This window comes from Sphaerodactylus townsendi, linkage group LG01 (genome assembly GCF_021028975.2).
Source record: "Sphaerodactylus townsendi isolate TG3544 linkage group LG01, MPM_Stown_v2.3, whole genome shotgun sequence".
NCBI lineage: Eukaryota > Metazoa > Chordata > Lepidosauria > Squamata > Sphaerodactylidae > Sphaerodactylus > Sphaerodactylus townsendi.
This window is the reverse complement of record NC_059425.1, coordinates 94,824,496-94,851,506: the sequence shown is the minus strand read 5'-3', so window position 1 is coordinate 94,851,506 and position 27,011 is coordinate 94,824,496. Positions and strand designations below refer to the sequence as shown.

The 27,011-nt window shown below is 42.5% G+C and overlaps 1 protein-coding gene across 1 annotated transcript in view; it reads left to right on the top strand.

The window, feature by feature from the left end:
• IGF2R (insulin like growth factor 2 receptor) overlaps positions 1-27,011 on the top strand; it is an 83,864-nt gene that overhangs the window by 670 nt on the left and 56,183 nt on the right. Inside the window, exons 2-12 of the mRNA XM_048487772.1 lie at positions 5,412-5,545; positions 13,131-13,255; positions 14,391-14,489; positions 15,025-15,154; positions 16,314-16,428; positions 17,941-18,058; positions 20,102-20,264; positions 20,955-21,129; positions 23,052-23,155; positions 23,806-23,970; positions 24,771-24,911. Of these exons, the coding sequence (XP_048343729.1) occupies positions 5,412-5,545; positions 13,131-13,255; positions 14,391-14,489; positions 15,025-15,154; positions 16,314-16,428; positions 17,941-18,058; positions 20,102-20,264; positions 20,955-21,129; positions 23,052-23,155; positions 23,806-23,970; positions 24,771-24,911 (1,469 nt within the window). The remainder of the gene's footprint in view (positions 1-5,411; positions 5,546-13,130; positions 13,256-14,390; positions 14,490-15,024; positions 15,155-16,313; positions 16,429-17,940; positions 18,059-20,101; positions 20,265-20,954; positions 21,130-23,051; positions 23,156-23,805; positions 23,971-24,770; positions 24,912-27,011) is intronic.

Genomic DNA, 27,011 nt, shown 5'->3' with positions numbered 1-27,011 from the left:
TGTGCTAGCTTCTCCAACAGTTTGGAAGCAGAAGCATTATGATTTCATGAAAGAGAGCTACACAACCTTTTAGGCTTGTATGCTAAAAAAGGGTAACACTCACCTCTGAAGATGTTGGTGTGCTGGCGAACAAGATTGGAAAGGAAGAGATGTGGGCAGTGCTTGACTAAAATCCTTGGAGCAGGTCAGAGCCCAGCAGCACTGCCTGCATTTCAAGGGTTTCCCTTGGATCCAGCTGATGACAGCATGTTGGTTGCCTTTTGCTTTACAGCTAGACCACTGCCTTGGTTGCTTGGGTGGAGATCTGGCCCCTCATGCCAGGCAGAATGATCAATTATGCTGCAATCAGCTCATGGTCTGTGGGGTTGCTCATACCTACAGTGAAGAACCTCTTTTCATTGTTTTCTGTAATCTGTTAAAATTGTAATCAGGCCTAGAACTCTAATCAATTTCCACCACAAACTGTTAGATCTATTATAATCAGTTAGGCGGATTCCGCATGGGCCAAAAACATCGGAGTGAAAACAATGTAAAATAGTGTAAAAGGGTTTACACCGTTTTTACACCGTTTTCACACTGCTGTTTTTGGCCCATGTGGAATCTGCTTAGTCAGGCACACATTTGAATAATATATCTCCAATTGAAATGTTATCGCAACATATGCTTAATTGCTTGTCTGGGCCTTCTTTGTAAGGAATTGCAATTATTACTGCTGGATTAGTTGTAAGTAAACTTGCAGAGTGTGCTTTGGATCCTGTGAAATCAAAATAATTACATAGGTTTAATCCAGCGTGTGCAAGTCTAGCAGTTAGAACCAGTTTTTCCTGTGTTAAGGTAAGCAGCTATCAGGTTAAATAGTCACTTATTCTAGGACAGGGAAGAATTGTTAAATAGTGCTGTCTTGCTTTGGGTTTGTGAGCGCTCAAATTTTCTAGTTGGGTGTAACTTTGTAGTAAAGCAGGCAGGAAATTCAGTGCTTGGAGTAGCCCAGAAAATGTAACGTCTTAAACTGGTATGCTGACTAACACAATAATATAGTCATATACTGTTTTAGTATGTTCAGATTACTTTACAAATATTAGGTAGGTCAGTACCACCTGTTCTCAAGTTTTTGAGCAGTGGTTCTACCGTTGGACTTCCTTGAGTGAAACTCCAGAAGACAGTTATGATGTCTTGAGTTTCCATTGTTTACATGTATGTGCAAACAGAGCAGATTGGCTGCCTGCAGGAGTATTTACTTGGTTTCAATCAACCAACGTTGTATCAGACTCTTCAGATCTGTCTAAGGGAACTTGGACTCTCAAAAGCTTATGTTTTGAAAAATTTATTGGTCTCTAAGATGCTTCTGGATTTGAATCTAACTATTCTACTGCAGACCAACATGGCTATCCTGTGATAGCAGCAGACTCTCACTGAGTATATGTAGCCCCTCTAAAATTTCAATCCCCTCTTCTGCGAAGTCCAGCCAAATTCTTATCTCTTTTTCATTGTTTCGTACTCCAAACTTCAAGCTAACTGTTTCTCTTATATATTCCCATACACACCCCAGCAAAGAATTTTTCTCAGATCTCACTCCCTGAAAATGAGTTGTCCATTCAGTTAAAGATTGGGTTCTAAGGAGGGAATTTCAACTGATCCCTTGATTTTATAGCGTCTGGGTGACTAGTGTCAAATGTGAAATCAGCAAACCAGATCATCCACAGGGAAGATCAAGAATTCTATGTATTGGGGACTCCTTATGTATGCAGAAAAATACAGTGTTAAAACAACTAGTAGGTTGCAGGAAAAACCTAATCATCCTGATGAGAGCCGAGCATGTTCCTGGAAGCACAGAATAGGGGAGATGGACCAATTGAAATAAAAAGGAACATGAATATGGAAAGAACAACTTCCTCAAGATGGAAGTCAGCCTTACTCTGTCTCTTTTGTATCCAAATTTTATCTTTTTTCTCTTCCCATTTCTTCCCAGAAATTCCTTGCCAGCCTCCAGAGAACTGGGAGCAGGGGTGGTGAGCATGTTATGACTGAAGGAATCCTGAAAAATAGGGACAGAATAGAAAAACATAATTTCCCATTTACTCCTCAAAGTGCACATGTTTTTCTTGAAACAGGGAAGCACAAGAGGGTCTTTATGTGTTGCTGTTGATCCCTGGGCAGAATGTATGCAGAGCAGTGTTCTTGCATACTCTTCCATTCTACCTGGCTTAGAAGCAAACAGCTTGGTTCACCGCAGCATAGTGGTTGAAGGAAAAATAGATCAGCAGATGTGGAATCGTGCATGTACCCTGCCTAATTTCTGTGCCTATATTGGGATCCATGGGGTAAGTTTGCTTGGTATCATGCACAGTCCTTTTTGGGAAGGAGGCTAACTAGAAAGAGGGTTCTTTCGTCTGATTCCAGTTATCCCTTGGTCTATTTAAGAGACTCTGTACATTCCATAGCTGAAAATACACTGGATGGAAGTTGAAAGTTTAAGAGATAAGTGGTGTTAGATGCATATCCTCCCCACCCCCGTATCCCATCCCAGATTAAGAGCTCTTAGCAGACTGGGGGAGGTGAAAGTATTTTGTTGCATTACTCAGGGTGATGAGTAAGTTCTTCTAGCTCACTGCTGAGCAGCGTATTGCTTTTGTGTTTTAGAGGTGGGAGGAAAACCTCCCATGTTTTTCCTCCTCCTGAGAAATTTGGATGAGGTAGTTTTTCAGTTAGCAGATTACTATTTCCAACAGTTGCTTTTTTAACAAGATTAACAGCGAAGAATTGTGCATTAACCACAGCTAGTACAATGTGTGTCAGTTAATGTTTCTAATGCAACTGTTTCTCAGAATTGAGTGAAAGAGAATATATTGTGTGTTTTGTGGATTTGTGAAGTGCGAGGGCATAACATCGCAAATAATTCAAACAGGCTGTGAGTGTAAAATTCTAAAACCATAATTCTTACACATGTCTTCCCTCACATGATGGAAGGGATATTGTAACCAGCAGCATAATATGGAACTGATGACGTACCCCAGGGACCTCTGTGAATGAGAGTTAAATTGCTTTCCTTCCCTTTATAAAACTGAATATGAGAAGTTCCCACTGTAATGTCTGTGAGCTTACAATTTTTTAGTGTAACTTTTAAACCACACTTATTATTCTAATCAAAATATGAGTTTGTGTTTGTTGACACTGGCAAAATTAACATTGAGTATTCTCTTTAAATGTTGATTATTCAGTATTGCCAATAGTGGTAGTAAATCTAGCTGTTTTAGGACTAGACTTTTTGTATAACAAAAATGTATTTGCTTAATCATGTGGTAATGGTTCCAAACAGGATATGAAACTTCTTTTGAAATACAGTCACAGTGACCTTCATTTTTACATGACATTGGATGAGAATATCTGAAGCAAGAACAAAGAGTGAATGGATGTTTCAAGATTGCTTTAATCTGATTAAGTTAACTGTTTTGTTAAAATTGGGAAATCTGTATTTTAGTGTAAAGAAATATGAACAGAAGTAATTGAATCTTTATATTTTAATATTTGTAACATCTGTTTTAGAATAAATAAAAATATATTGAAAGAAATGCTGAATAAATACACCAAATCAGATTCTGCTATTTATAGTGCTGTACAATTTTGAATTTTTGGAAAACTGCATCATTGCTCCTTCCCATGGCTGTTTTCGTGCGGGCGGGAAACAGCACCCTAGGGACGGTAAAAACACTGTCCCTGGGGCGCTGCTTGCCCCCCTCAAGCGGCATGAAAATGCTGCTTTCAAAACTTGTTCAACGAGCGAGGTTTTTGAAAAGCATTGTCTTCCACCCGCTGCCATGTGAACAGCATGGTTTCTCTGCGCCGCTTCCCCCCCCCTTACCTCATCTTGACTGCCATTGCTGTAGAGAAGCCAGGGGACACACCTCCTGGCCTCTGTCCCTAGAGGCGGCACATGGCTATGGGGGAGCGTCCCCTGGCATCTCTACAGTGATGGCAGCCAAGAGGAGGTAAGAGGGGGGAAAAGCAGCATGCCCCATGTGAAGGCGGCTCTGCAGCTAGCTCTAAAGTTACTACTGAAGTCTATGGGATCTTCTTCATGGGGTGGAATGTGGTATGAATAGGCTCCTGCAACAGGAGTTGGTGGAAATGAAGGACCTCTCTGATGTCACTGAAGCACCTTCTGCTCTAGGATTGCCAACCTCCAGGTGGGCCCGGAGTTCTCCAAGAATTGCAACTGATCTTCAGACTAGGGATCAGTTCCCCTGGTGAGAAGAGGGATTCCATGGCATGACACTCTGCTGAGGTCCTCAGCTTCATCCCAAATCTCCATTAATTCCTCAATCTGAATTTGGCAACACTGTTCTCTTCAGATAAGCCCTTCTCTGTTGTATGAATCTCTTGCATGTGTGTTGTTATTTTTCCAAACCATAGCTGGGTTGTCTGGTTTAGTAAACTTACTTTATTTTACTGCTTTGAAATCATCTCAAGCTATTTTAATAAGATGGTCAGTGATGTAGTAGTTAAATTTATTTGTGTCAGTCTTAAATCTGTTTACATTAGCAGTACATTGAGTATTCCTTTTTATGCTTAGTTATATTTGCATGGGTTTTTCTTTTTTTTTAAATGGTGGTCAAAGGCTGTAACAAATAAACAAGTAATACATTTGAATTCTCTTTACATGCTGTGATGCCCCCTGGTACAGGGGCTGCTCACTACTGCCCCCTTCTGTTACTCCTGCTGCTTTTGCCCACTCCTCATGGATGGGCTCAGTCTCAGAATTAAGGAAGGAAGTCTCAGGCGCTGCTTCTCCCTCCTGACTTACAAGGTTATCCAATCCTAGGAACCAGTAGCCTCCTCATCGGCCATCATCTCCACCTTTTATCCTTCCTGCCACCACTTCCCTCTGCCTGGAACGCCAATCAGGGCCTCGGAACTGGGTCCGAGCCCATGCTTCCCTGGCTCCATTGACTCCCCTTGCTGCTTGTCTCTGGCTAGTTCTGCCTCCCTTGCTCCTTCCTCCATGTTTCTGCTTTCCTGGCCTCCCACCCCCCTCCCCAGGTCCATCTTGCAACTCAGTGGCTTGGGTTTCTCCACCTGAGTTCTTCCGCTTGCTGCCTTGCTGTGCCTGTTCCCCCTGCCTGACCTTGCCTGTTGTCACCCACTCCCTCCTTCTCCTCCTGGATAAGCCCTTCTTCCCTTCTGTACCAAGGTTGGCATGCAAGGATCTTGGGGCATCATCTCTGATCTCCTTTGATGCTGCAGGGAGATCATCTGGGTTGTGCTGTCCAGCTGGTAGGCGGGGGAGAAGGGACACATGTCAAATATTAATAAAAGCAGTTGGTTTTAAGACTGGAGTTGCCTTGGGGGACGTGGGTTTTAGTCCATCAGTTCGGTGAAACAATTCCATTCTCGTTGTTTTTTTTTCCCCTTAGGTATACATGGGAAGCTGTTGACCCACAGAAAAATGTGCGCTATGAAATAAATCCATGTGGGGGTATTGACAAGTGTGACAAATCTAGTGCTGTTTGTGCCACTGATATGAAAACTGGTCTCTCTTTTTCAGTTGGTAAGTCAAAGATTTGTTTACTAAATGAAGCAGAAAATCTAACAGTAGCATTTCTTGTTGTTTTCTCCCTTATGCTGAAGACGTGGTTTGGTGCTCTGTCAAACTGGAAAAGGCCCATAGCTCAATTATAGATCACTGCTTTACTTGCAGGAAGTTCCAAGTTCAGTCCATGACATCTTAGTCTAAAAAAGATCCAGTAGTAGGTGATATGAAAGACTTCAACATGATACCCTGGAGTTTCATTCTAATAGGAATTTAATTCTGGTACTTCTCCAGGACTGTAACAGATAATCTTTTAAAAAATGAACAAATCTATTTAATGCTTAATGAAATAGATCAGAGGACCCTAGCCTTTTTGATCTTGAGGATACCTGTGGAATTCATGGTGAGCATGACTTCAGAATGGCCACTATGGGAGTCAGAAAATGTCAGGAAGTCAGGTCGTGCATAAATCTAATAGTAACTCTTCAATATTTCAGACGTGAACTGTCTTAACAAGATTCCTCTTTAAACGAACATATTGTTTAAAATTACTTTATTGCATACACAGTGAAGATCCTTATGTTGTGGAGGCAGCTGCAACTGAAGCAACATTTCAAAAATTTGCGTGGCCAATCAGAAGGCCTCCTGAGGGAAAACCCCGCCTAGCCCTGTGTAGTTTCTAAAAACATTTGGTTGGTGCTAAGAAAGGTGTTAGTGGATACCACAGCCCTTGTTGGGGATCCCTGTTACAGGTCTTCAAAGCAAAAATGATTTGGGTCCTTACCGAGAAGTATAGTGAAATCCAGTTGTAAAACAAATCCAGTAAAATATGAACTATATCATATATGTTTGGTTTAAATTGTAGGGAAAAAGTTTCATTAAAAATATATTATAGACACTGAAGACAGACATGAAAGAAACATCAAAAACCATCAGCCATCATTCATATCTTTAAACAAACTGCTTTGAAAACTGAGTTTTAGTTGGTTCTAGGTGAAAATCAGTTTTGCTGTCAGTCTTGTTTGCAGTTCCTCTGTTTTATTTTATTTTTAGTCCTCTATTTTTTTTATTTTGTCAAGGGCTTGTGTTGTATGTGAACGAGCCAACGGTTTGGCTGGTTCACATTTGAGGCAAATGTGCTAGAGAAAAGGTTGGGATAATTTAACCCCATCAGTAAAGTGATGCATCTAAATTCTTTTTCTAGTCTTGTGTTAAATTGTATGTCGGTGGCTTTCATATGTTCAGTGCTGCTTCTGTAGCAGGTCTGTACTTGTAATCCATATTTCTTCTATCCAGTTTGAGAAGACAAGAATACATTCATCTATACATGTTATCAGTTAAGGTGTACAAATGCAAATATGGTGTATGTATGAACACAGCTTACTGAGGGGTTGGATAAGACATTATATGGCCTTGGTCTCTTTTTAAAATTTGAATCTGAACATCATACAATAATCAGACTGAAAATCAAGAATGAACAAAAAAAAGAAAGTATTATATTTAAATACAATTATTTTATACAATCAAATTGAACAGTATATGACCACATAATACTATTTTTATTAATTACTACTACTTTTAATCCTTTTATATCTTTTCTCATCTTTAAAATCAGTATCCTATTGCCTAAATATTTTTGAACATCTTGATATACTTGCACTAAAGTTAACTTCAATAATTTAAATGAATTTTTAAATATTATTGAACTAGTCTACTAATAACAGTCTGATTTTATTTCCAAATTTTGCAGAAGTCAATCTTGCTGCAGTTAAGAGATGTAGAGCAATAATGTGACATTGCTTGGGAATAGGAGCTGTATAATTAAGTAGTACAAGTTCAATTGTATTATCCACTTCAAGCTGATTTTCTGCTTTTGCTGCCTGATGCCTAGAGAAGACTGAGGTAAACTCCTCAGTTTCCTCTGGGAATGCCCCATCAGTTAGCCTCTTTTCTCTTTATTCCTTAGGCTTATTTTTCTATATCCAGAATCAGTGAAAGAAGGGGAAGGCGGTGTAATGAGCATAGTCCAAAACTAATACTAAAACTAATACTTGTTACATATTTAGTAGTTAACATCAGACAAGCCACATTCTAAAATGGGGAAGTGCTAAGTAACAGTAAGTAATTCTACAGGACACTTGAAAGCAAAAGTAAATTAAAATATGGCTGCTTTCCCCCCTTTGCTTCTTTGGTTCATGTGTGAAAGCTAGCTTACCAAAGAAGAAATACACGCAATTAATTCCCCCGTGTCATAGTGAGTATTACCTACAAGCATCTTTGTTGAATTTTACTTTCTGGACTGCACTTTTTAAATTGCCACAATGTTGGGATCCATCTCCACCTGGTTTTTAACATGCATTCCTGTCTGAGCTAAAAGGTGATGATGAGACTGGTCAATGGGAGATCTTGTCATTCACTGTGCAATGTGGTTGTAGTGGGGTCTCTTCGCATTTCTCCGGCCGTTTCCGCACGGCCCATTTATGACGGCCTGGGGGTGCCAAAAAAGGCGCCCCCAGGCCGCCGTTCGCACAGGCGCCGCTGCTGTAACGCAGCAGCGGCGACCTGACTCTTCTTCCCTCCCCCCAGGGCGGCGTCAAGCCGCCCTAAACAACAACCCTTTAAAGGGGTGTTGTTGGGGAGGGAGCGTCTTCCCTGCGGCGCGGTGCGAACCGCGCCGCCGGGAAGACGCTGTCTCCCGTCTCCGCCCCACTCACGGTGTCCTCCTGCGTTAAGCCTGCGGGCGTACAGCCCGCCCACACTGTCCTCCGACCTCCCCTCCAGGGGTGGGAGGGCAGCGTGGCGAACTGAAGCTGAATACCGATGAAGCGAGCTCACGTCTTGAACGCCTGCTGTCTGCCGGCCTCGGCAGCCGTTAAGCATGCTTGCATGCGAGCGAACCTCACTACGCCGCCCGCTCTTGCCGGTAGAGGCGGAAAAACGTCTTGAGAAGCGTCGTTTATGAGGAGGCACTCCACTGTCTAGTGCACAGCTTGCCTACTGAACTCTCCCAGGTTTCTACTTTTCCTGGTTTTCTTAACTCCACCCAGCAACTCACTCTTGAAGGCATACAGTTGCAAGACTTCTGCGTTCGTTAAAGTCCTTTAAAATTGCTGTTATATCGACACTGCTGTTATTGCAATTATATCAATATTGTAGCCCCTTTCCAAAAATAACACCCGCTCACCCTCAAATTAAAGAGGCAAAGCAATTATAAATTGCTGAATATTCTAAACAGGCAATGTAAAGACTTCTTTTGTAGAGAAAATGGCATTTTACTCAGTAGTTGCTTCCAGAGAGTTTTGGGTATTTGATCCACAAGTCAACACACAACTTTTTTATTGTTCTGCAAACTACATGTTGAGGTAAATAACCTTGTATGTCTTTCCACATGAATGCAGAACTGTACAGAAATCCATTAATTTCCCCCTCTCCTTTTCTCCTGGTCTTTGTAGCAATGGAATCCCTCTAATGCAAAAAGCATGTAGGCTGACCATAGGAGATTTTGGATTGTTCTCTGGGCTGTATAAAGACATTGTTTAGTTAGAAACTAACGGGTTTTGTTATTACACCAACAATATAATATAGCATATACTCTTTTCCAGGCAATCCATGAATTATGAAATGGGATGCTCAGTTTAAATCAAAGGTTTGGAATGGTATCTTTTTTTTCTGTTGACATATAAATTACCTTTACCTAAACCAGTTCATTGTGTCACTGTTGCTTTGTTTAGTTTAGTTTATTAGATTGTGCTGTAAGTATTATATAGCTTTCTCCTTTCATTATTCTAGTCCTGATAAAGATAGTTGAATAATCTAGCAGTGGAGAAGAAGAATAAAACAAATGTAATATGCATTGATTTTGTTAGTGACAGTGAATTATAAGAATTTAGGCAGATCATGTGAGGGAGGGCGTGAAGGGATGAGTAAATGCTCAACTCTTGTGGCCCTTTCTTGCATGCCCAAGGTAATGGTGATCACTATTTTGGATAGGGAAGGAATTTTTCTCCAGGCTGGATTGGCCAAGGTTCCTGGAGGGTTTGGGGGATTTTTTTGCTTTCTGGGCATAAAGCAGAGTTCCCTGTGACAGTGGAGAGAGGTAGTTGTAAATTTGCTGCATTGTGCAGGGGGTTGTACTGGGTGACCGCTGAGGTCCCTTCCAACTATATTTTTCTGTGTTTCATTATAGAACAGGGATCCCTAACATGGTACCTTTGGATGCCATGCTACCTGCCGATACTTTTCCTGGAGCCCACCAAATGTTTTCAGAAAGTGGGTGGGGTCTGGTAGGGCACTTACCCAGTGGGTATTCTGACTGGCGACTGGAAATCCAATTGGATGGGCATGTTAAAATAACATTGTTTCGATAGCAGCTGTCATCATAGTGACAGCTGTCTCACATCTCTCTCCCAGTGTGTTTTTAAAAATTATTCCTCTTCTCCCCTTTGCTTTGCCTTTGTGTGTGGCTCCATCTCCAGCAGCAGCCCTTTTGTAGTTGACTGCCTCCTGCGGCAGCCATTTTGTGGGTTGCTTCCAGCACCCAGTGTCAGAATTCCAAAGGTGCCCACAGGCTCACAAAGGTTAGGAATGCCTGTTCTAGATGAAAAGTTTGCAAAAATATTCCAGCTTCCTAAACAGCAACAAATTTTGTGGTGACCTGGTTTATTGTTGTCTGACAATTTATACCTGCTTATTCCAGCAATAGAATTTGGGTGGTTTAAGTGCAGAGCTGTATTTTTGTAATGGGTGAGAATAGTCTTTCTCCTTTGACTTCTGTGTGTTCTCTGCTGTTATCACTGGATTATTAGAATCTGCTAGTCAGACTGTTAGAGAAGGTCCTCTTTCCTTTTCTGTGTAGAAGAAGAAAGACTTCTAACAGCTAAGTAAATACTAGTAAAAAACCCCAGTGGTTCTCCGACTATGTTTTGAACAGCTCCGAGGTTCTCCTGAAGATCATAGATAAAAATTTCTAGTGACAGCTGGTCTCCATTTTAAAATTAAAACTGCAGGGGAAGGGGGTTATTGGGTACATCCAAGAATGTGATGTCACTTTTATTTTGCAAGATGATAGTGGAACTCAGTAGTTTTGCCAATACCTCATATATCAGAGGAAAATACTTTCCAGAATCTCTTCCCTTTGAGGGGAAAAGTGTGGGGCACTGAGGAGAGTATGGCTATCTGGTCAGTGTACTATCCGCCCAATGCACCGGCAGATACTCTGTTGAGGCTGCTGGAGGTGGTAGTGAACTGGGCTTTGGAGTTCCCCAGGCTATTGGTTGTGGGAGACTTCAATATGTGGACGATGCTGCCTCCAGTCAAGCCACAGATCTGGTATCTTCCATGGCAGTACTTAGACTCTCTTAGGTTTTGTAAGACCCTGCATATAGAGCAGGCCACCCTAGGTTTTAATTTTCATGGCCAGTGTAGAAGTATAGCCGATTACTGGAATTCCAGTTCCATGGTCGGATCACTGTATTCTGAAAGTCTGCTTGGGTATCCCATTCCCTCCTCATATGGTCGCCAAGCTGATTTTTGCTCACTCATGGAGATATATGGATATGATTGGTTTCTGGACTGCTCTGTGGGATCCGAAGCCTCTTGGCAACTCATTAGATTAACACATTTTTAGGGCTGGAATAGATGGCTCTCAATGGCCATCAATGAGATTGCTCCCTGCCGCCCTCTTTGCTCCCATACAGGCCTAGCCATACAAGCAGAAAACTGCCCCCCACACCTCTCCTCCCCTCCTCAGCCAGTCCCAGCCCCTCAGGCTGCTTCTTCAGCCAGTGGAGGCTGAAAAAGTGGCCTAGCAGGACCACTGCAGGGCACCCCTTGGCCTGGCCCCACCAGGTCCAGTGGAGGCCGCAGCCAGGAACCCCTCAGCCCTACTAGACTGCCACCGGCTCAGGTAAGTGGGACGAGGGGAGTGTAGCTACCATGGGGGGGGCACACGGGGGGCACCATTTTGCCCCAGGCACCATTTCCCCCCACTACGCCTCTGCAAGCTTGCCTCTTTCATTCTTGCGTGGGCTTACTATCTCGGAGGAGCTCTGTAGAATTTTCCGAGATGATTTGAAAAGCCTTTCATGGTTATGTCCATAGCAAAAGGAAGAAAAAGGATGTGATAAAGTCATTGAGTAGAGAAGATGGCAAACTGCTAACAGGATGTAGAAAAGGCAGAACTATTCAACACCTTCTTTGACTTTGGAAGGTGGTGGAGTCTTTTTCTTTGGATGTCTTTGAACAGAGTCTGGATGGTCATCTGTCAGAAGTGCTTTGATTGTGTATTCCTGTATGGCAGCGGGTTGGATATGATGGCCCTTGTGGTCTCTTTCAACTCTGTGATTCTGTGGTTCTACCATTCTCAGCTAATAATCTAATGATCTTCAGATGATTTTTCTTTCTTCTGCTTTTGTAAGTCTGTTTTCTCTTTACCATCATGTCCAGCTGGATGTCTGTTTACTGGGAGTTGATTCCACAGACTGAAATGGTCAGACAAAATAAGTTTGGCTAATCTTCCAGTGCTTTGGGTATAGGTATTACGAATAAACTCTTACACATTTTGAACTTTTTAGGTCTAAGCTGTATTGTTATTTCCTTCTTCCGCTTTTAAAGAAAATACATTAATTTAGTATCCAGTTGACAAATTCGTTCAAATACGGTCATGATAGAAATCTACTTTCAACACACTTAGAAAGGATTGTGAATTCTAGGTGTTCAGCATGCCAATCAGAAGCATCAAAAGTGTATTGAAGAGACTGCGTGGCGTCTGCTGAAGCTGCTAGATATGGGATCCACAAAGTAAATTAAACTTTTTTGTTTTGCTCCAGTATCCTTTTCCAGACTACTTGATTGGATAGTTCAAAAGACATCTCAAAGTACATGTTGTGTCCTGCAAGAGAAATTTGGGTTTTTAAAAAATGTATATCTTTAATAAAAAAAGTAATCTAAAAAAGTTCTCAAACCATTACTGCTCTCTGCATCTCTCTGTTTCTTAACCTAGCCAAAGATTAGAGCTGGGTGTATGTGTATCTTTCAGAGCAAAGTAGAGCTTGCAACTTCCCTGATAACAAGATGTGTCTCTGTAGTAGAGATGTTTCCTTTTGAGAGATATGTGTCTATCCGTGTATCATTTCAGCACAGTGACGTGTGCTGACTTGCACAAGCCTAGCTTATTGCGATGTTCATGCACTCTTCCTCAGGCATGGTTAAATACTTAATGGTTTTGTAACTCCTCAGTCAGACTTACTTGGCATAACATCAAAGTGTGGTTCCTTAAGTTAATTGGAATTGATTATTTCCCATAAAGCAGGAATTTCCACCATAGTTGAATATGAGTTTAGAATCCTGGAGCTTCTTTCTGACCATCATAGCAGACTGTAACGTGAAGGTTTCCAGAAGGAGAAGGCTGTCTATGACTCTTCCAAGCAAGGGGATGGAGCATGCAAGCACAAAAATAAGCCACATTTGTGCCTATCACAAACCTTCCTCTGTTGGCGATGACTGAATACAGTTGTGGGTATACCACTCGCAAAATTAGCAGTTTGTGTTATGATACTGTATGAAGTATGAAACATGAATTTTCAAAACTTTTTCTCTGGCTTAGGTGATGTCTCACTTGCAAGGAATACTAAACTGCTCTTGGAATTCAATACAACAAAGCCTTGTCCACAGCAAGATAGTCAACATCATCTACAGAGCAGCATCAATTTCTATTGTGGGAAGACGCTGGTTAGTATGGTGTTTGTGCTTTCCCCCTACCCCCTGTCACTAAAGACTATGGATGAGTCTTGGTAGGATCACAGTCCTTTTACAAACCACATTCTCGTGGGATTCTATCAGTGTTAGTACTTGTGATGGAATAGCTCCGGGAACAGGAATAGAGGAATTCCCACAAGACTGTTAAAACCTTTAATCATCAGAGAAACCAAACTGAAAAGCCAAATAGGTTAGATCAAAGGATTGGTTTGAAACACATGTCAGTAACCAGAAGTTACCCGAGGGGCAGAGAGAGACAAAGAAAAGATTCTACTTCAGACCAGGCAAGGGAAAGCATCTCTTGGCCATAGGTCCACGGTTTGAACAAAGGAATCTAAAAGGAACATGCTTAGCTGAGGGATCTATGTAAAAGCAACTTCTTTTTTATTTTCTGTTCGAAATAAAATCTTTGAGAACTCAGCAGTTTGGAGGTCTGGAATGAAAAGAACCCAATTTGAGTAGGAGGATTTCCCGTGGTCTTGATCTGCAGTGACAGTACTAGAGTGCGTTTATGCCATTCTTTGGTATCTTCCTGTGCTTTAGTCCTCTGGTCTGTGAATATACTGAAGCCGACTGAATCGTTACTATATTATATCTGTAGAAGGAAGTTCTGATGGAAGATGCTGAAATAGAGGGAACCTGCCTTAAATGCCTAGGTTGCTCCCAGTTCCATGACAAATGTCTGACCCTGTTTTTGTATCTTGCTTTCCCCTGTCAGCTCTAAACTCCCATTTTACCAGAGCAGATACAAATATTATGACTTCTATTAGGTTGTCTTATCCACCCGAAAAGAGCAGAAATCCAGGTGCTGACTTTGAAATTAGGCAAGAGAATTAAGACATGTTTTTTTCATACTTTAGTGATCCTGTAGACCAGGGGTAGGGAACCTGCGGCTCTCCAGATGTTCAGGAACTACAATTCCCATCAGCCCCTACCAGCATGGCCAATTGGCCATGCTGACAGAGGCTGATGGGAATTGTAGTTCCTGAACATCTGGAGAGCCGCAGGTTCCCTACCCCTGCTGTAGACTAATAGCTTGTATGGTTACACTGGCATTTTGTCGTCAAATGTAAAACATGTTTCTCCATATCATCACTTCCTTAATTAGGGTTCCCCAGAATTTGTGGCTTCAACAGACTGTGTGCACTTCTTTGAGTGGAAGACATATCTTGCCTGCAAGAAGGATTTGTTCAAACCAAAGAAAGAGGTAACACAATAAGTCAGCAAACAGATCTTGGTTTTTGTTGTCTTGCTTTTCAAGGATCTAAAGATGATCTACCCTTTTTTAAAAAAAACATTTTGGGAGTATAACTTTATATTCACCTTGTTTACTCATTGCGAATCTTAATTTTTTAGTCACAGCTTAAATATTTGCCATAACTTCATTGTTAAGGGGTCAGGGTTTCTGAATCCTGAACTCAATCTTCCCACAGTTGTAGGAGGGGGAGGCCTGAAACAATCCACTTCCAATGCAAGCCCAATGTTCAGACCCAGTTCGCAGGGGTTCTGGCACTATTCCCTGAATTTCCTTCCACCAGTGATACAGAATTTTCTGCAATAGAAGCTTCACATGTAGTGCTGTATGGTCCTCCATTGTTTTCCAAGACCACATAAGCACTGTGTCTATCTGCATCCTGTGTGAGTTGATGCATACTTCCCTTAGTAGTTGCATTGCTGCATTGTGAGGTCTATTCCCTGTAATTATTTTGGGCTAAATATCATTAGTGCATTTAATTTTTTAGGTACCCTGCTACGTGTTTGATGGCTTGAAGAAACATGACTTGAATCCATTGATTAAGACTTCTGACGCTTACGTGGTTGATGAGTCAGACGATGATGTAGAGCTACATATAAACATCTGTAGAAACATAGGTCTGAACTTCAATGTGCATTGTTTGTCAAATACTCCATAGCTTAGACTGCTTTTCTTCCTTTTTTTAAAAGCTGGTTCAACTATGTGTTCAAATGGGATTTTGAAAGAAACCCTCCTTTGGATAGTATCTCTCTCTCCACAATGTATTCTACTTGATATATCCTATGCTGTCTTTTGCTTAAATTCTCTCCCTTTTTTCTGTTCCTTTTTTTTTACAATAATGTGGGAATAGTGCCATGTTTCTTTCCTCCATTTTTCAGTACTTTCTTCCCCTCACACTTAAAATGCTTCAAGCTTTCTTCATTGAGGTTTTTTATCTAGTGCAGAAGATGGCAGCTGAAGTTGACAAGTCAATAGAGGTCCCCAAGTAACTTCCCCGGTGATCAGCCGTGTCCTTGTGATAATTTACCAGTAGGTTACAGATTTTCAGCAGAGCTAGGCGTGCCCAAGATTTTCAGCAGAGCTAGGCATGCCCAAGATTTCTCTCAGCAGTGGCTTTGCAGCCAGCCAAATCACTGTCCTGTGGCTGCAAGAACTACATTGCGATCATCAGCCACAGTATTTAATCACGTGGCATCCTGCTGAAGTTCTTCATCTTGCTGAAAACCTCATAGTGTTGAGTGGGAGCCTTTTCTTGATTTTTATTTGCTTTTGTGTTATGTCTGAGGAGGACAATCCTTCTTGTTTTTGGGAGAAAGAGACCAAACTGTATGTTAACAGGAGCTCTCTGTGGCCATTATGTGTGTTGAAATTAATGTGTGTAGAAAAGGGAATCTAATACAAGGGCACTAGCCTCACCCTTCATCTGCACTCAGTCAGTTGGCCAGGAAATGTGTTCAGGTGGTAGTCATGCTTAGGTCGGGCTGAAATACTTGTTCCCATTCCCTCTTTGGGTATGTTGATTTCGCTGTACCTCAGAAGGCCAGAGAGGTGGGATATCTTCTGTGGTCCACCTGACTTTTACCTGCCTTGACAGTGTGTCCTTGTTGCATGTTCCTCTCTCTTCTTGTCCTGCTCCCCCACCTAGCTGCTGTTCCTTTTATAGAAAACATGGTCAAGATTAATTGGAAGCCTAACTAGGCAATCAAAAGCCTGGCCTAGCATTTCTGCTGTAAATCTAAAGTTCTGATCAGATAGTAATGGGCACTGTGTTAACAGGAAAGTCTGATGCAACCAGGAGTTGCCCAGAGGACACTGCAGCTTGCTTGTTGAAAGATGGCCATGCATTTGACATGGGGCAGCCTAAAGATCAACTCAGGTTTGAAAGAAACAGGTATGCTTGAAATATTTACTCTAAAAAGAAGTTTACATGCTATTCACAATAATGGTATCAAACATTCATAATTGTCAGTGAAACTCTGAGAATTAACTTTTCTCCCATTTAACTGCCACTTATGACTCTGTTTGGTTTAATATGGTTTCTTCAATGTACAGCTTGGAAAATATTCTAACCTACCCCTTTGTGATTGTGTGGTAGAACAGGAGAGATTCCTATTCCTGGGTCAGCCCCCCATCTCCAGCCCCCAGTAGCATTTATGTGTTGCTAGGATTAAGATGGGGGGGGGGGGGGGGGGACCCAAAGCAAGGCCTTCAAAGATGACTGAAGTATATGGTTCTTAAGGACCAGAGAAGGCAGTCCTTAAGGCAAACATTATATGGCTTTAAGGGTCAATAACAACACCTTGAATTAGGTCCAGAAGCAAATTGGGAGCTTGTATAGGTGGAACAAAACTGGAGTGACAAAACTGGAGAGATGGTCACTGCAGCATTCTGGCTGAGGCATTCTGTACCAACTATAGCTTCTGGGCAGTCTTCAAGGGCAGCCCCACATACAACACAGTACAGTAATCTAATCTAGATGTTTCCAGGGCATGCACCACAGTGGCAAGATCTTTCCCCCTCGGGAAGGTCAAGAATGGATGTCAGGCACTCCCTCGCCATCCTTGTCAGTTGCTTGTCCAACAGGAGGCCTGGGCTCAGTGGCATCCCCAAACTATGAATCTGCTCTTTAAGGAGCAATGTAACCCCATCCAGAACAGGAGAGATTCCTATTCCTGGGTCGGCCCCCCACCTCCAGTCCCCCAGTAGCATTTATGCGTTGCTAGGATGAAATTTTAGCTTGTTAGCTTTCATCCATTCCAAAACAGTTGTCAGACTTTGTGCGCAGAAGCTTCCCTCTCAGAAACTTTTTTGGCTATGGCCATTAATAAAATGCATGGCTGTGTTTTGTTTGAATTCTGAGGCTTTTTGCCAGTTCACAGTTTCCACGCGATCCAGTGGAAGTGCAACACAGAGCTGTGTGTCATTTGCATATGACTGTCAGCTCAGCCTAAATCTACACGTGATTTCTCCCAGCAGCTTTGCATTGATGTTTGAAAGGCATGAGGACAAGATAGAACTTTGCTGAACCCCAGAGGCCAAGGAGCAGAGCAGCAGACCCCCAGCACTGAAATCTACCTTTGAGGTGCAATGCAGTGTCTTTCAGCCTTAAAAGGAGGTCTAAGGAGAATTAACAAGGTTACAGGGTTCTGAGAAAGAGAAGGCAGTTAATGGTGGCTAAGAGGACTGTTTTCCTACTTGGTCAGAAGTGACACAAATCTTGTGCATCCAAAGACACTGAATTTTCTGGTGACTGCCTAAATTAAAAATGCTCCTTAAAGGTGGTAAAGTGGCAGTGTTTGGTCCTGTTCCTGGTATTTTGGTTTGTCTTACATATTTGAAATCCCCTCCTAGCTGGAACAAATATTTCACATTGTATTTATATGGTTTTCTTCTTTCGTTCCAGGCTCGTATTGACATACGAGAGACAATTTAGCAATCAGGAAAAGAAGCCAGATTTTTGTCACGGTCATAACCCAGCAGTTACAATTACTTTTGTGTGCCCACAGGGGAGAAGAGGAGAGGTAACTACAATCTCCCGTAATTAACGTTTGGTCTATGGTGCTCAGGTCATTAAACTGATGGATCCAGCCTTCAGATCTAAAATTCCCATCAAAGTTAAAACATAAAGACCACTATGTAGATGTAAAATTTGAAACATGCAAAAGATGAGAGAGCGCAGTATAAATCAGCAGCTATTGTATATCAAACAACTATGTTTAAACACCACTTATATTATAAATGTTGCTGCGCTTGAGAAACTTCGACTCAAATGTTAGCTGTGTACCACAATGGTATACCTCATCTCTTTTGCTGCTGCTGGGGTTCTTGTTTCCATATGCCAGGTTGGATGGCAGCAGCCGTATCGGCATTTGAAAGAGCCCATTGAACAGTGCTGTGGTACAGTAGCATTTTCAGTTTATTGGTTTAGATTCTAATACTATTTTCCTCTTTTCTCCCTTCCCCCAGCTGTCCCTTCCAATCCCAGTAATGTTGATTCCTGGGTATGCAGAAACTGCTTGTGTTAATAGCCAAGAAGGTGTTCGTGGGAGGGAGGAATGGACTGCAGTGCTGCTGGGGAAGTTGGGTTGTTTTTGTCTAGTTCATATTTAACTTCTGTTTTCTCCCAGAGAGCTAAGGGTGACATATGTGGTTCGTCCCTGCCCCACTTCAACTCCACAACAACCTTATAAGGAGTGGAGCTGCCTTTCCTCCTTTATGAGTGAAGCTCTGCTTATTGAAAAAGCATCTCTTCATCCCCTTCTTTTCCCCTCACCCCATTCAACGCTTTGACTCACTTGCCCCCAGGAATCAACTTTTCAGTGCCTGAAGGAACTGCTGCAAGGAGGGAAATGAAGGAAAGATCTGTGATCTTTGAGCTCACAGATTGTGGGATTCAACCCCGGGGTTTTCCCATTGCCAAATGCACCAGTGGAAAAGGAGTATATATGATTTTTCACCTGTTCTCCCCTCCCACTGCAGGCACCATACTATAGGGTGGTCCTTTGGCCTCTCAGAGGCATGGCTTTAGAGGGTACACCAGCCTACACTGCGGGGAGCAATGCAGGGAAGTTGATTTCTACAAACACTGCTTAGCTCATCTTAGATCGTGGCTTACAATAGATCCCAGCTTGTTATGAGAGCCTTGTAAAGCAGATCCCCATAATGCTGATTGAGGATGGACAAAGTAGCTGTGCAACAGTCCCATGAAGTTAAGTGCTATGGCTGCATAGCTAGCACATGTGCATGTGTGTAAAGTGTCGTCAGGTTACAGCTGACTTGTGGCAACCCAGTAGGGTTTTTAAGGCAAGAGACTATCAGAGGTGGTTTGCCATTGTTGCCTGCATCTACATAACAACCTAGGTACTTCTTGGTGGTCTCCCATCCAAATACTAACCAGGGCTGACCCAGGTTAGCTTCTGAGATTTGATGAGATTAGCCTAGCCTGGGTCATCCAGGTCAAGGTATGTCGCTAGTATAACTTCTGATTTTGAATAATTGTTTTGAAGGGAATCTGGACTACAGTAATTTTTTGCACGTTCTTTTGAACACCGATAGAGATGAGAAAAACCAGCCAGCTATTTTACTGAGCATTGCCCTAAGGTACAAAAGGTGAAGTGATTCTGTTTCAGGAAGTGCTGTTGTGCATGATAACTTTTTTTAACCTAAGTTGCTCCCCCAGCTCCACCAGAGGATGTTTGTGAAACTAGTGTGTGGGTGAGCAGAGATTCCGTTATACGAGATGCTTCTCATACCACCCCTGCCCCAGGTGGAAACATTACAGATTTGCTACTTGTGCTACACAGAAGATCTTAAAACAGACATTGGCGAGGCAGTAAATAATCAAAATTATAATCATTAAAATAGAAGTCTGTAAACTTCCTCATAAAAGGCTGGACCTGAATTTAGAGTTCTGATATAATAAAGTGGGCAATTTTGGGTCACGTTCGTGTGAGTTAATTCTGGAGATAACCATCCAGACCTGCAGATATGGATAGTTACTCATGCCTATCTTTCTTTCTTTGAATCTTTTGATTACATTGCCTGTACATATTTTTCCACATCAGGACACATATCCCAAACTCACCGCTGAGAGCAACTGTCGGTATGAGATTGAATGGGTTACAGAATCTGCCTGTCACAGGGATTACTTAGAGAGTAAAAATTGTACTCTGACTAATGAGCAGCATGATGTCTATGTAAATTTGACTCCCCTCACACAAGATCCTGGTAAGCACCTTTCTTTCAATACTAGCACTGATGTGTTTAAGTGATGAGGGCAGACTGAAGAGGCAAATTGAGCATCTGTCAAGCCCGTTGCCACATTCCTGGATGGTTTCAAAACACTTCTAGACTTGTGTTTGAATTTATGAAATTAACTCTGTCAGGGAGAAAACTGAGCTAGGAGTTGTCATCGTCCCCCATTGTATTAGGTATCCATGTACATGGAGACTAATATGGGGATGTATTTAAACAAGCACTGCTTCCCCTCCCTCAGTTCTTCCTGTGAAAGAAAGTTCCATGAGCACTTTATCACATGAAGCATTAATTGCTTCAGAATTTGGGCTTGTAGACAACCAGAATTCTGCTCCCCAAAAATAGGAAGAAGCAACTGTGAATTCTTGCAGAGCGCCTTTGTAAAATTAAATGAGGAGGGGAAAGACTTGTAATTATGAGGGTTTCTACTGTTACTTCTGTTTCCATAATTACATTTAGTGACAGACTATTCTGTTGCTGTATGACAATTGTTTGAGTTTTTGAAGTGTCTGCTTGAAAGGACCAAATCATGATGCAGCTATGAGGATGTGGAAACTCAGTCACATGTATTGTTTTGTGTTGAGCACCTTCTTCTCTGTGTGTCTTCACTTAACCACTTCCCTGGAGCTGTGTTTCAGCTATTGTTATCTTCCTTTTCTCTAGTGCATGTCTCTGCATATCTTGCTAAAGACGGAGAAGAGTATTACTATTATCTGAATGTATGTGGGAGAACAACTGCTGGCGACTGTGGAAATGATGCATATATTTCTTCTTGCCAATCCAAACCTCACACTAATCAGCATAAAGTGGCAGGAAGATTTGCAAACCAAACCCTCAGGTGTGTGCTTGACATAGCTGTTAGAACAGTGGTTCTCAACCTTCCTAATGCCACGACCCTTGAATACAGCTCCTCCTGTTGTGGTGACCCCCAACCCTAACATTTATCCATTTTACAGATTGAGAACACTGATGCAAAGAGTCTTAGGCAACCCCTGCAAAAGGGTCGTTCGACCCCCAAAGGGGTCCCGACCCACAGGTTGAGAACCACTGTGTTAGAATGTCTTTTTCTACATATCTTAGGAACTTGTCAGATATTCATAGGCAAGATTCCGGGCACAAGAGTAATCTTGTCTAGTTATCACTCAGGGATTTGGAAGGAAATAACGTATAAAACAGATTTCCCAACCTTTTTGAGCCCATAGGCACTTTTGGAACTCTCACATAGCGTGATAGGTGCAGCCATAAAATGGCTGCTGTAGGAGGTGGAGCAGTCCACAAAAGAGCTGCCCCAGATTACTTTCAGTCACCCAGTGAAGATCCTTGTGTTATGGTGGCAGCTGCTGCCAAAGTGACATTTTAAAAAATCTGCACAGCCTTGCTGTCCAGAAGCCTCACTTGGCCCCACTCACTTCCTTAAAACATTTGGCGGGCACTAAGGACTGTGTCAGTGGGCATCACTTTGTTGTGTAAATTGTAAGTAGGTAAAAATAGTCTAAGCAAATGTAGCTGGTATGATAGTGGAGGAAAATTCTTTTTGCTTTTGAGGTTTCCCCAACCCCACAAGTCCTCCCAGGTCCTCTGCCATTGGGGCAGAGGGAACATCTGTTGGAAATGTCTCAACTGATAGGCTCTTGGAAACTCAAGAATAGCTGGAAAGGGGTAGAGCAGTCTCCTCTTTCTAGCCATTGTTAGGACTTTGGGGAGATCATCTACTGGGATTGCCTCAGTAGCCCTGTTCTGAGGATGCCTGAAAAGGGGTGCCAAATTGGGGGGGCGGGTTGCCCATTTGATGAAAGTATTGCAGCCATTTTGGGTAATGTGAAAAATAATTCACAACATTTTGTTGTAGGTTCCCATTTGTTGCTGTTATATTTGTCCAATGTACCTTTCATACCAGTGTGTCCAAACAAACCAACCCCAGAATCAAATTGAAAACATGGTGGGAAAGGTTTGTCTTTAATGTGTTGGTATGCAACCACTGGTGCTAGCCAGGACTCTGCTGTATCTTTTCATAAATGATAACCTTATTCTTTAGACCCACATGTTTAGACTCCTGCATTTGGGTGGTGGGTGGCTCTGAATGTAAAATGTTTGAAAAAGCGAGACCCAAGCTACACTGCCTACTTTTTCAAAGCTATCTTTTGTCCTGATGTTTACAATCTCCCTCGTGTATGATAAAACTGCATCATACAATACTGATTCATCCAGTATATTATGTTTCATGAAAATAGTATTTTTCTAGCTTATGTCCTTCAGTCACATGGTTGGGGCAGCTGTATTGGGAGATGCTGTACATTTCCATCTTACAATGCAGGTTTGGCACACAGCAATGCCTTATACGTTAAAAGGGGGAAGTAAGTGTGCTGGATTCTCCTAATTGAAGCTGTTTCTAAAGAAAAGCTGTTCTGCATATTGATCTGCAAATGCTAATTTCATTCTTTGATGCAGCTGAACTGTGAACATAGCTGGCCGCAGAATGGAAAGGGCTGTAACTAGGCGCCGCTTGGAACATTGTCCTTGATATTTGATGCTTTTTGTGAATGCGTACACAACATTATCCACTCAAAATTATTGTGATTAGGCATGTAACCATCACAATAAACCATGTGACTGAAGTTATGGCCCAAACCGACAGTTCTGCTTAGAGACCTCTGGGCCAGATTCAAAGCCGATTGATTAGTTGGGCCACCAATTGACTTCTGATTAGCAATAATAGTCTGATGTAAGAGAAAGCGCTTTGTTTTTTCTTTTCTTAATCAGGTATGCTGATGGGGACCTCATTCTCACATACCCAGGAGGAGATACTTGCAGCTCTGGTTTCCAGCGAATGACTGTCATAAACTTTGAATGCAATCAGACAGCAGGTAATGAATGTGCAGGTGGTCTGTGGACTTCTTTGAGCAGTGGCAGTCCTCTTGCTCAAGAGCTGTCATGCTGCTTCCCCCTAAAAAAAAAAAGAACGTTGAAAACTACATTCTTCCACAGATACAATTTCTTCCATATGTAGATGAGGACCCTGCTGCCACAGTGTGGTTCAGACTCTAGTCATGGATTGTTCACCACTTAGGGAAATGTCATTGTGACTAAAGCATGAGGCAAATTTATGGAGGACAGGTGTATAGCTAGTTGTTAGCCATGAGAGGTGCAGCTCTCATGATCATAGGCAGTACACCTCTGAGTTTTAAATTCTGGGGGGAAAGCAGGGGGTGTCCCCTACCTCTTATGCCCCCCTTGCAAGCTCTCCAGAGCCATTAGATGTTCATGTGTAAGGAAAATTACAGGGCTCCTTGCTGTAATCCAGCAGGACAGTACTTGCATTTTTACAACCTTTTTATATAGTTCAATGTTAAATTTGTGAGATAATCTTTCAGTTTGCATAGACATTTTTATAGACATTTCTTTTGCTTGAAGTACTTTCTTTCTAGCTGTGATTTGTATCTTTCATTTTTTACCCTTATTCTTGCTTATCTTATTTCATAATTGATCTTCCTTTTTTTTCGGGAACTCCCAAAAGTCAACGATGGCAAAGGAGCCCCAGAATACATAGGTGAAACAGACTGCACTTATTTATTCACGTGGAAGACAAAATACGCGTGTGTTGGAGAAAAGGAAGATCTCCCTTGCAGGATTGCAGATAAGAAGAAACACTACGATTTAGCACGACTTATCCGCCATTCTGGTATGATTGTTTAAAATGTGTCACCTTGACTGCTAGCATATTTATTAAGCCATCTCAAATGCCATGTGTAGAGAAGATGCTTTAAGTAGTAAACTCAACTGTTTCTTTCCTTTCAAACAGACAGCGATCATACATCACTGCCAGGCAAATATCAGGCACTGGTGATCTTTAAAGCCATTGAAGCTCTTAACGGCTGGGAAATAAAAAAAAATGTCTCTAGTCCCTTCTGCAAGTTACAGTGAACACATATCCAACCTCTGTGCAGTGCACACTTGATTTTTTTTTATTTATACATAGAGTAATTTTCATGTTCCATTTAACTCATGCAACTGATTTATAAAGAAACACATGTTACTGTTCCTTGCATGCGGATTGTTCATGCTTTCACTGTAATGCACGAACAGGGCCTCTAGGCATTCTGGTCCATTGAACATAATGCAATAAAACGAAGTCACTGCTGCAGTATGTATTACTTAAAAGCATAAGATGAGCCTCTTTGTTTGCTTTTCTAATTTTCCCCAAAAAGAAAAGTGTCTGTCACTAGCTCCTTTGGATGGGATTTCTTTCCCATTGCCTTGGACCACATCAGCAATGACAAGTCACTATAAGAACCGAGTTTTTGTATTTACTTTAGATGTGCACATCCTTGGTGACCTTCTTAAACAGTTTGCATTGTGCATTCATTGTATCCCATGTGCATTTAAGAAAAGACCAAATAACCTGTGTAAGTTCGATCCATTTAAACAGCTCTATCTTCTAAAAATGTTTCTTAATGTAAACATGTTACTTCTTACCTTTAGAGTCAGAACAGAACTGGGAGGCTGTAGACGGTACTCTTGTAGAAGCAGAAAAGAGACACTTTTTTATAAACATCTGTCACAATGTACTTCGGAAAGGAGGGGCAGCAAACTGTTCAGAAAAGGCATCTGTTTGCTCAGTTGGTGAGTATGTGACTGAACCCAGGCTCTCTTGTGGTGGCAAGATGCTGCATGATCTGGTCAAAATGGATGAGTGTTGATAGAAATTCAAGTATCTGTTGCAGAATTTTTCTTTTCAAAGTTAATATTTGTGATGGGATAGTACTGTAAAACTCGCAAAATCACACATGACTGTGAAAAGCATCTTTGCCTTTTGATCTCCTGGAGAAAGAACAGGAAGACATACAAAGGTGCCAGGATGAAACTTCAAAGGCCTAAATTACCTCGTGGCCTGAACAGAGTTTTCCTGAGAGGGGGAAAACAAAGGTTTTTGGATTCCATCTTGAGACGTGGTCAGAGAAGCATCTCTGGGCCATGGGTTCCCAGAATGGGGACAAAAGGACCAAAAGGAATGTAATCAGCTGAGCAATCTCTTAACTGCATTTATGTTTTATTTCTTTTATTTCTGTTTTTCAATTAAAAAAATCGTTGAGACCTCAGCTGGTTGGAGTTATTGGAGAAAAGGACGCAGGTCTTTACTGAAACAAGCATTGGCTCTCCCAGGCTTGCTTTCATGATAATATTGCTTTGCATTTTCAACTCTCATGCCAAAAGTCAAAGTATGAACGTTTGGCATTTCTTTTACTGACTTTAAAGGAAACCCTGAAACCAGAAAGACGCTCTGCATTTCAACTGCATGATATGTCGAAAAATTCAGCATGCATACTCAGAACTCTCGTTCCTGGTATTGGTTATGGCAGCAGTGGCTAATAAACCAACTAGCTGGGCTTTAAAATGTTTTCCCCACCTTGGTTCACATGATATGATGTCTTGCTGTCTGTCTTCAGCAGCTGAATAAATGGGCTGAATTTTAAGTGATTGTAACATTATTCTCAGAAAGGATGTCTCCTTGCTTTTCAGCCTGAGACACAAAAAATCTTCTGGTCTTTTTCTACAAGGTTTATGTCCCAGTCTGGATGCGAGTGGGGTGAAATGGCATTTGGGAGCAGCGAAGGCCCTGCCAGTGCGTTTGCCTCCCTTTGTGGTGTAAGAGGCACCCATGCCAGTGGAGAGAGTAAAGACACAGTGTCTGGCTGCCACACAGCTCTGTGGCAGCCAAACCCAGAGTGTGCACCACTGGGGAGCTACACTAGCATCTGAGTGGACACTGGTGCAGTGGAGGTGGGCAGGTCGGGCCATTCCCAGGGGGGAGGAGCTGATTTTAGTTTATTTCCACTAGCAATCCTGCACGGGAATGTTATCCTCCATGGCTGCAGGCTTATGCCACGGAAAAAATGTGGCATAAGTCTGTTTAGGCTATGGCAGGGGTAGGGAACCTTTAACACTCAAAGAGCCATTTGGACCCATTTTCCACGGAAAAGAAAACTCATGGAGCCGCAACTACTTTTTGGCATTTAAAATGAAGAAAACACTGAGTATTTGGGTTTTTTACCTTGACGCACGATTTGTATAAAGGGCAACTCTCCTCTTTCCTCAACTTCTGCCTTCTCGTCAGGGTCCGCTTCAAACCCTGATTGTGACCTTTTCCCATTCTGTTTCCTCCTTTCCCCCTTGTTCTGTCTCTAATATTTCTACCCAGCTTTCAGTTATCTTTTCAGCCCCCCCCCCCCCCATCTGTACTACATTCAACCCCCTCCCCTCTCTGGGGCTTTTCCACAGATCTATCCCTCTCTCTCTTCTCTCTCTCTCTCGTCTCTCTCTCCACCCTCCACTTTCCCCAGCTTCTTCCTTCTCCTCGGAGCCTCGTTCGGCCACCCTACCCCCCTTAAATCCTGCCCCAGTGCCTTCTAGGGCGTTTCTCCCCTCATCCTGCAACGAGGCCGGGCCGGGGAGAGTTGTTGCCGCCGTGACTCGCTCGGCGGCCTGCCCCCGCAGCGCTCAGCCCGTTGTCCCTCAGGCCGGGGCTGGGCACCTTGCCGCCGCCGCCGGGGCTCGGGGCTGCGTGGCCAGACCGAGGCCTGCTGCTGCTGGGGCGTTGGGGCGTGCAGCTGCGCCGGCGCTCGGCGTCCGCCCCGTCAAGTCTGGGGAGGAGCCTCCAGGCACCCCCCGGACACCCACGCTCCCGCATGAATGGGGAGCGTGCAGCCAGCATCCCGGCCTGAA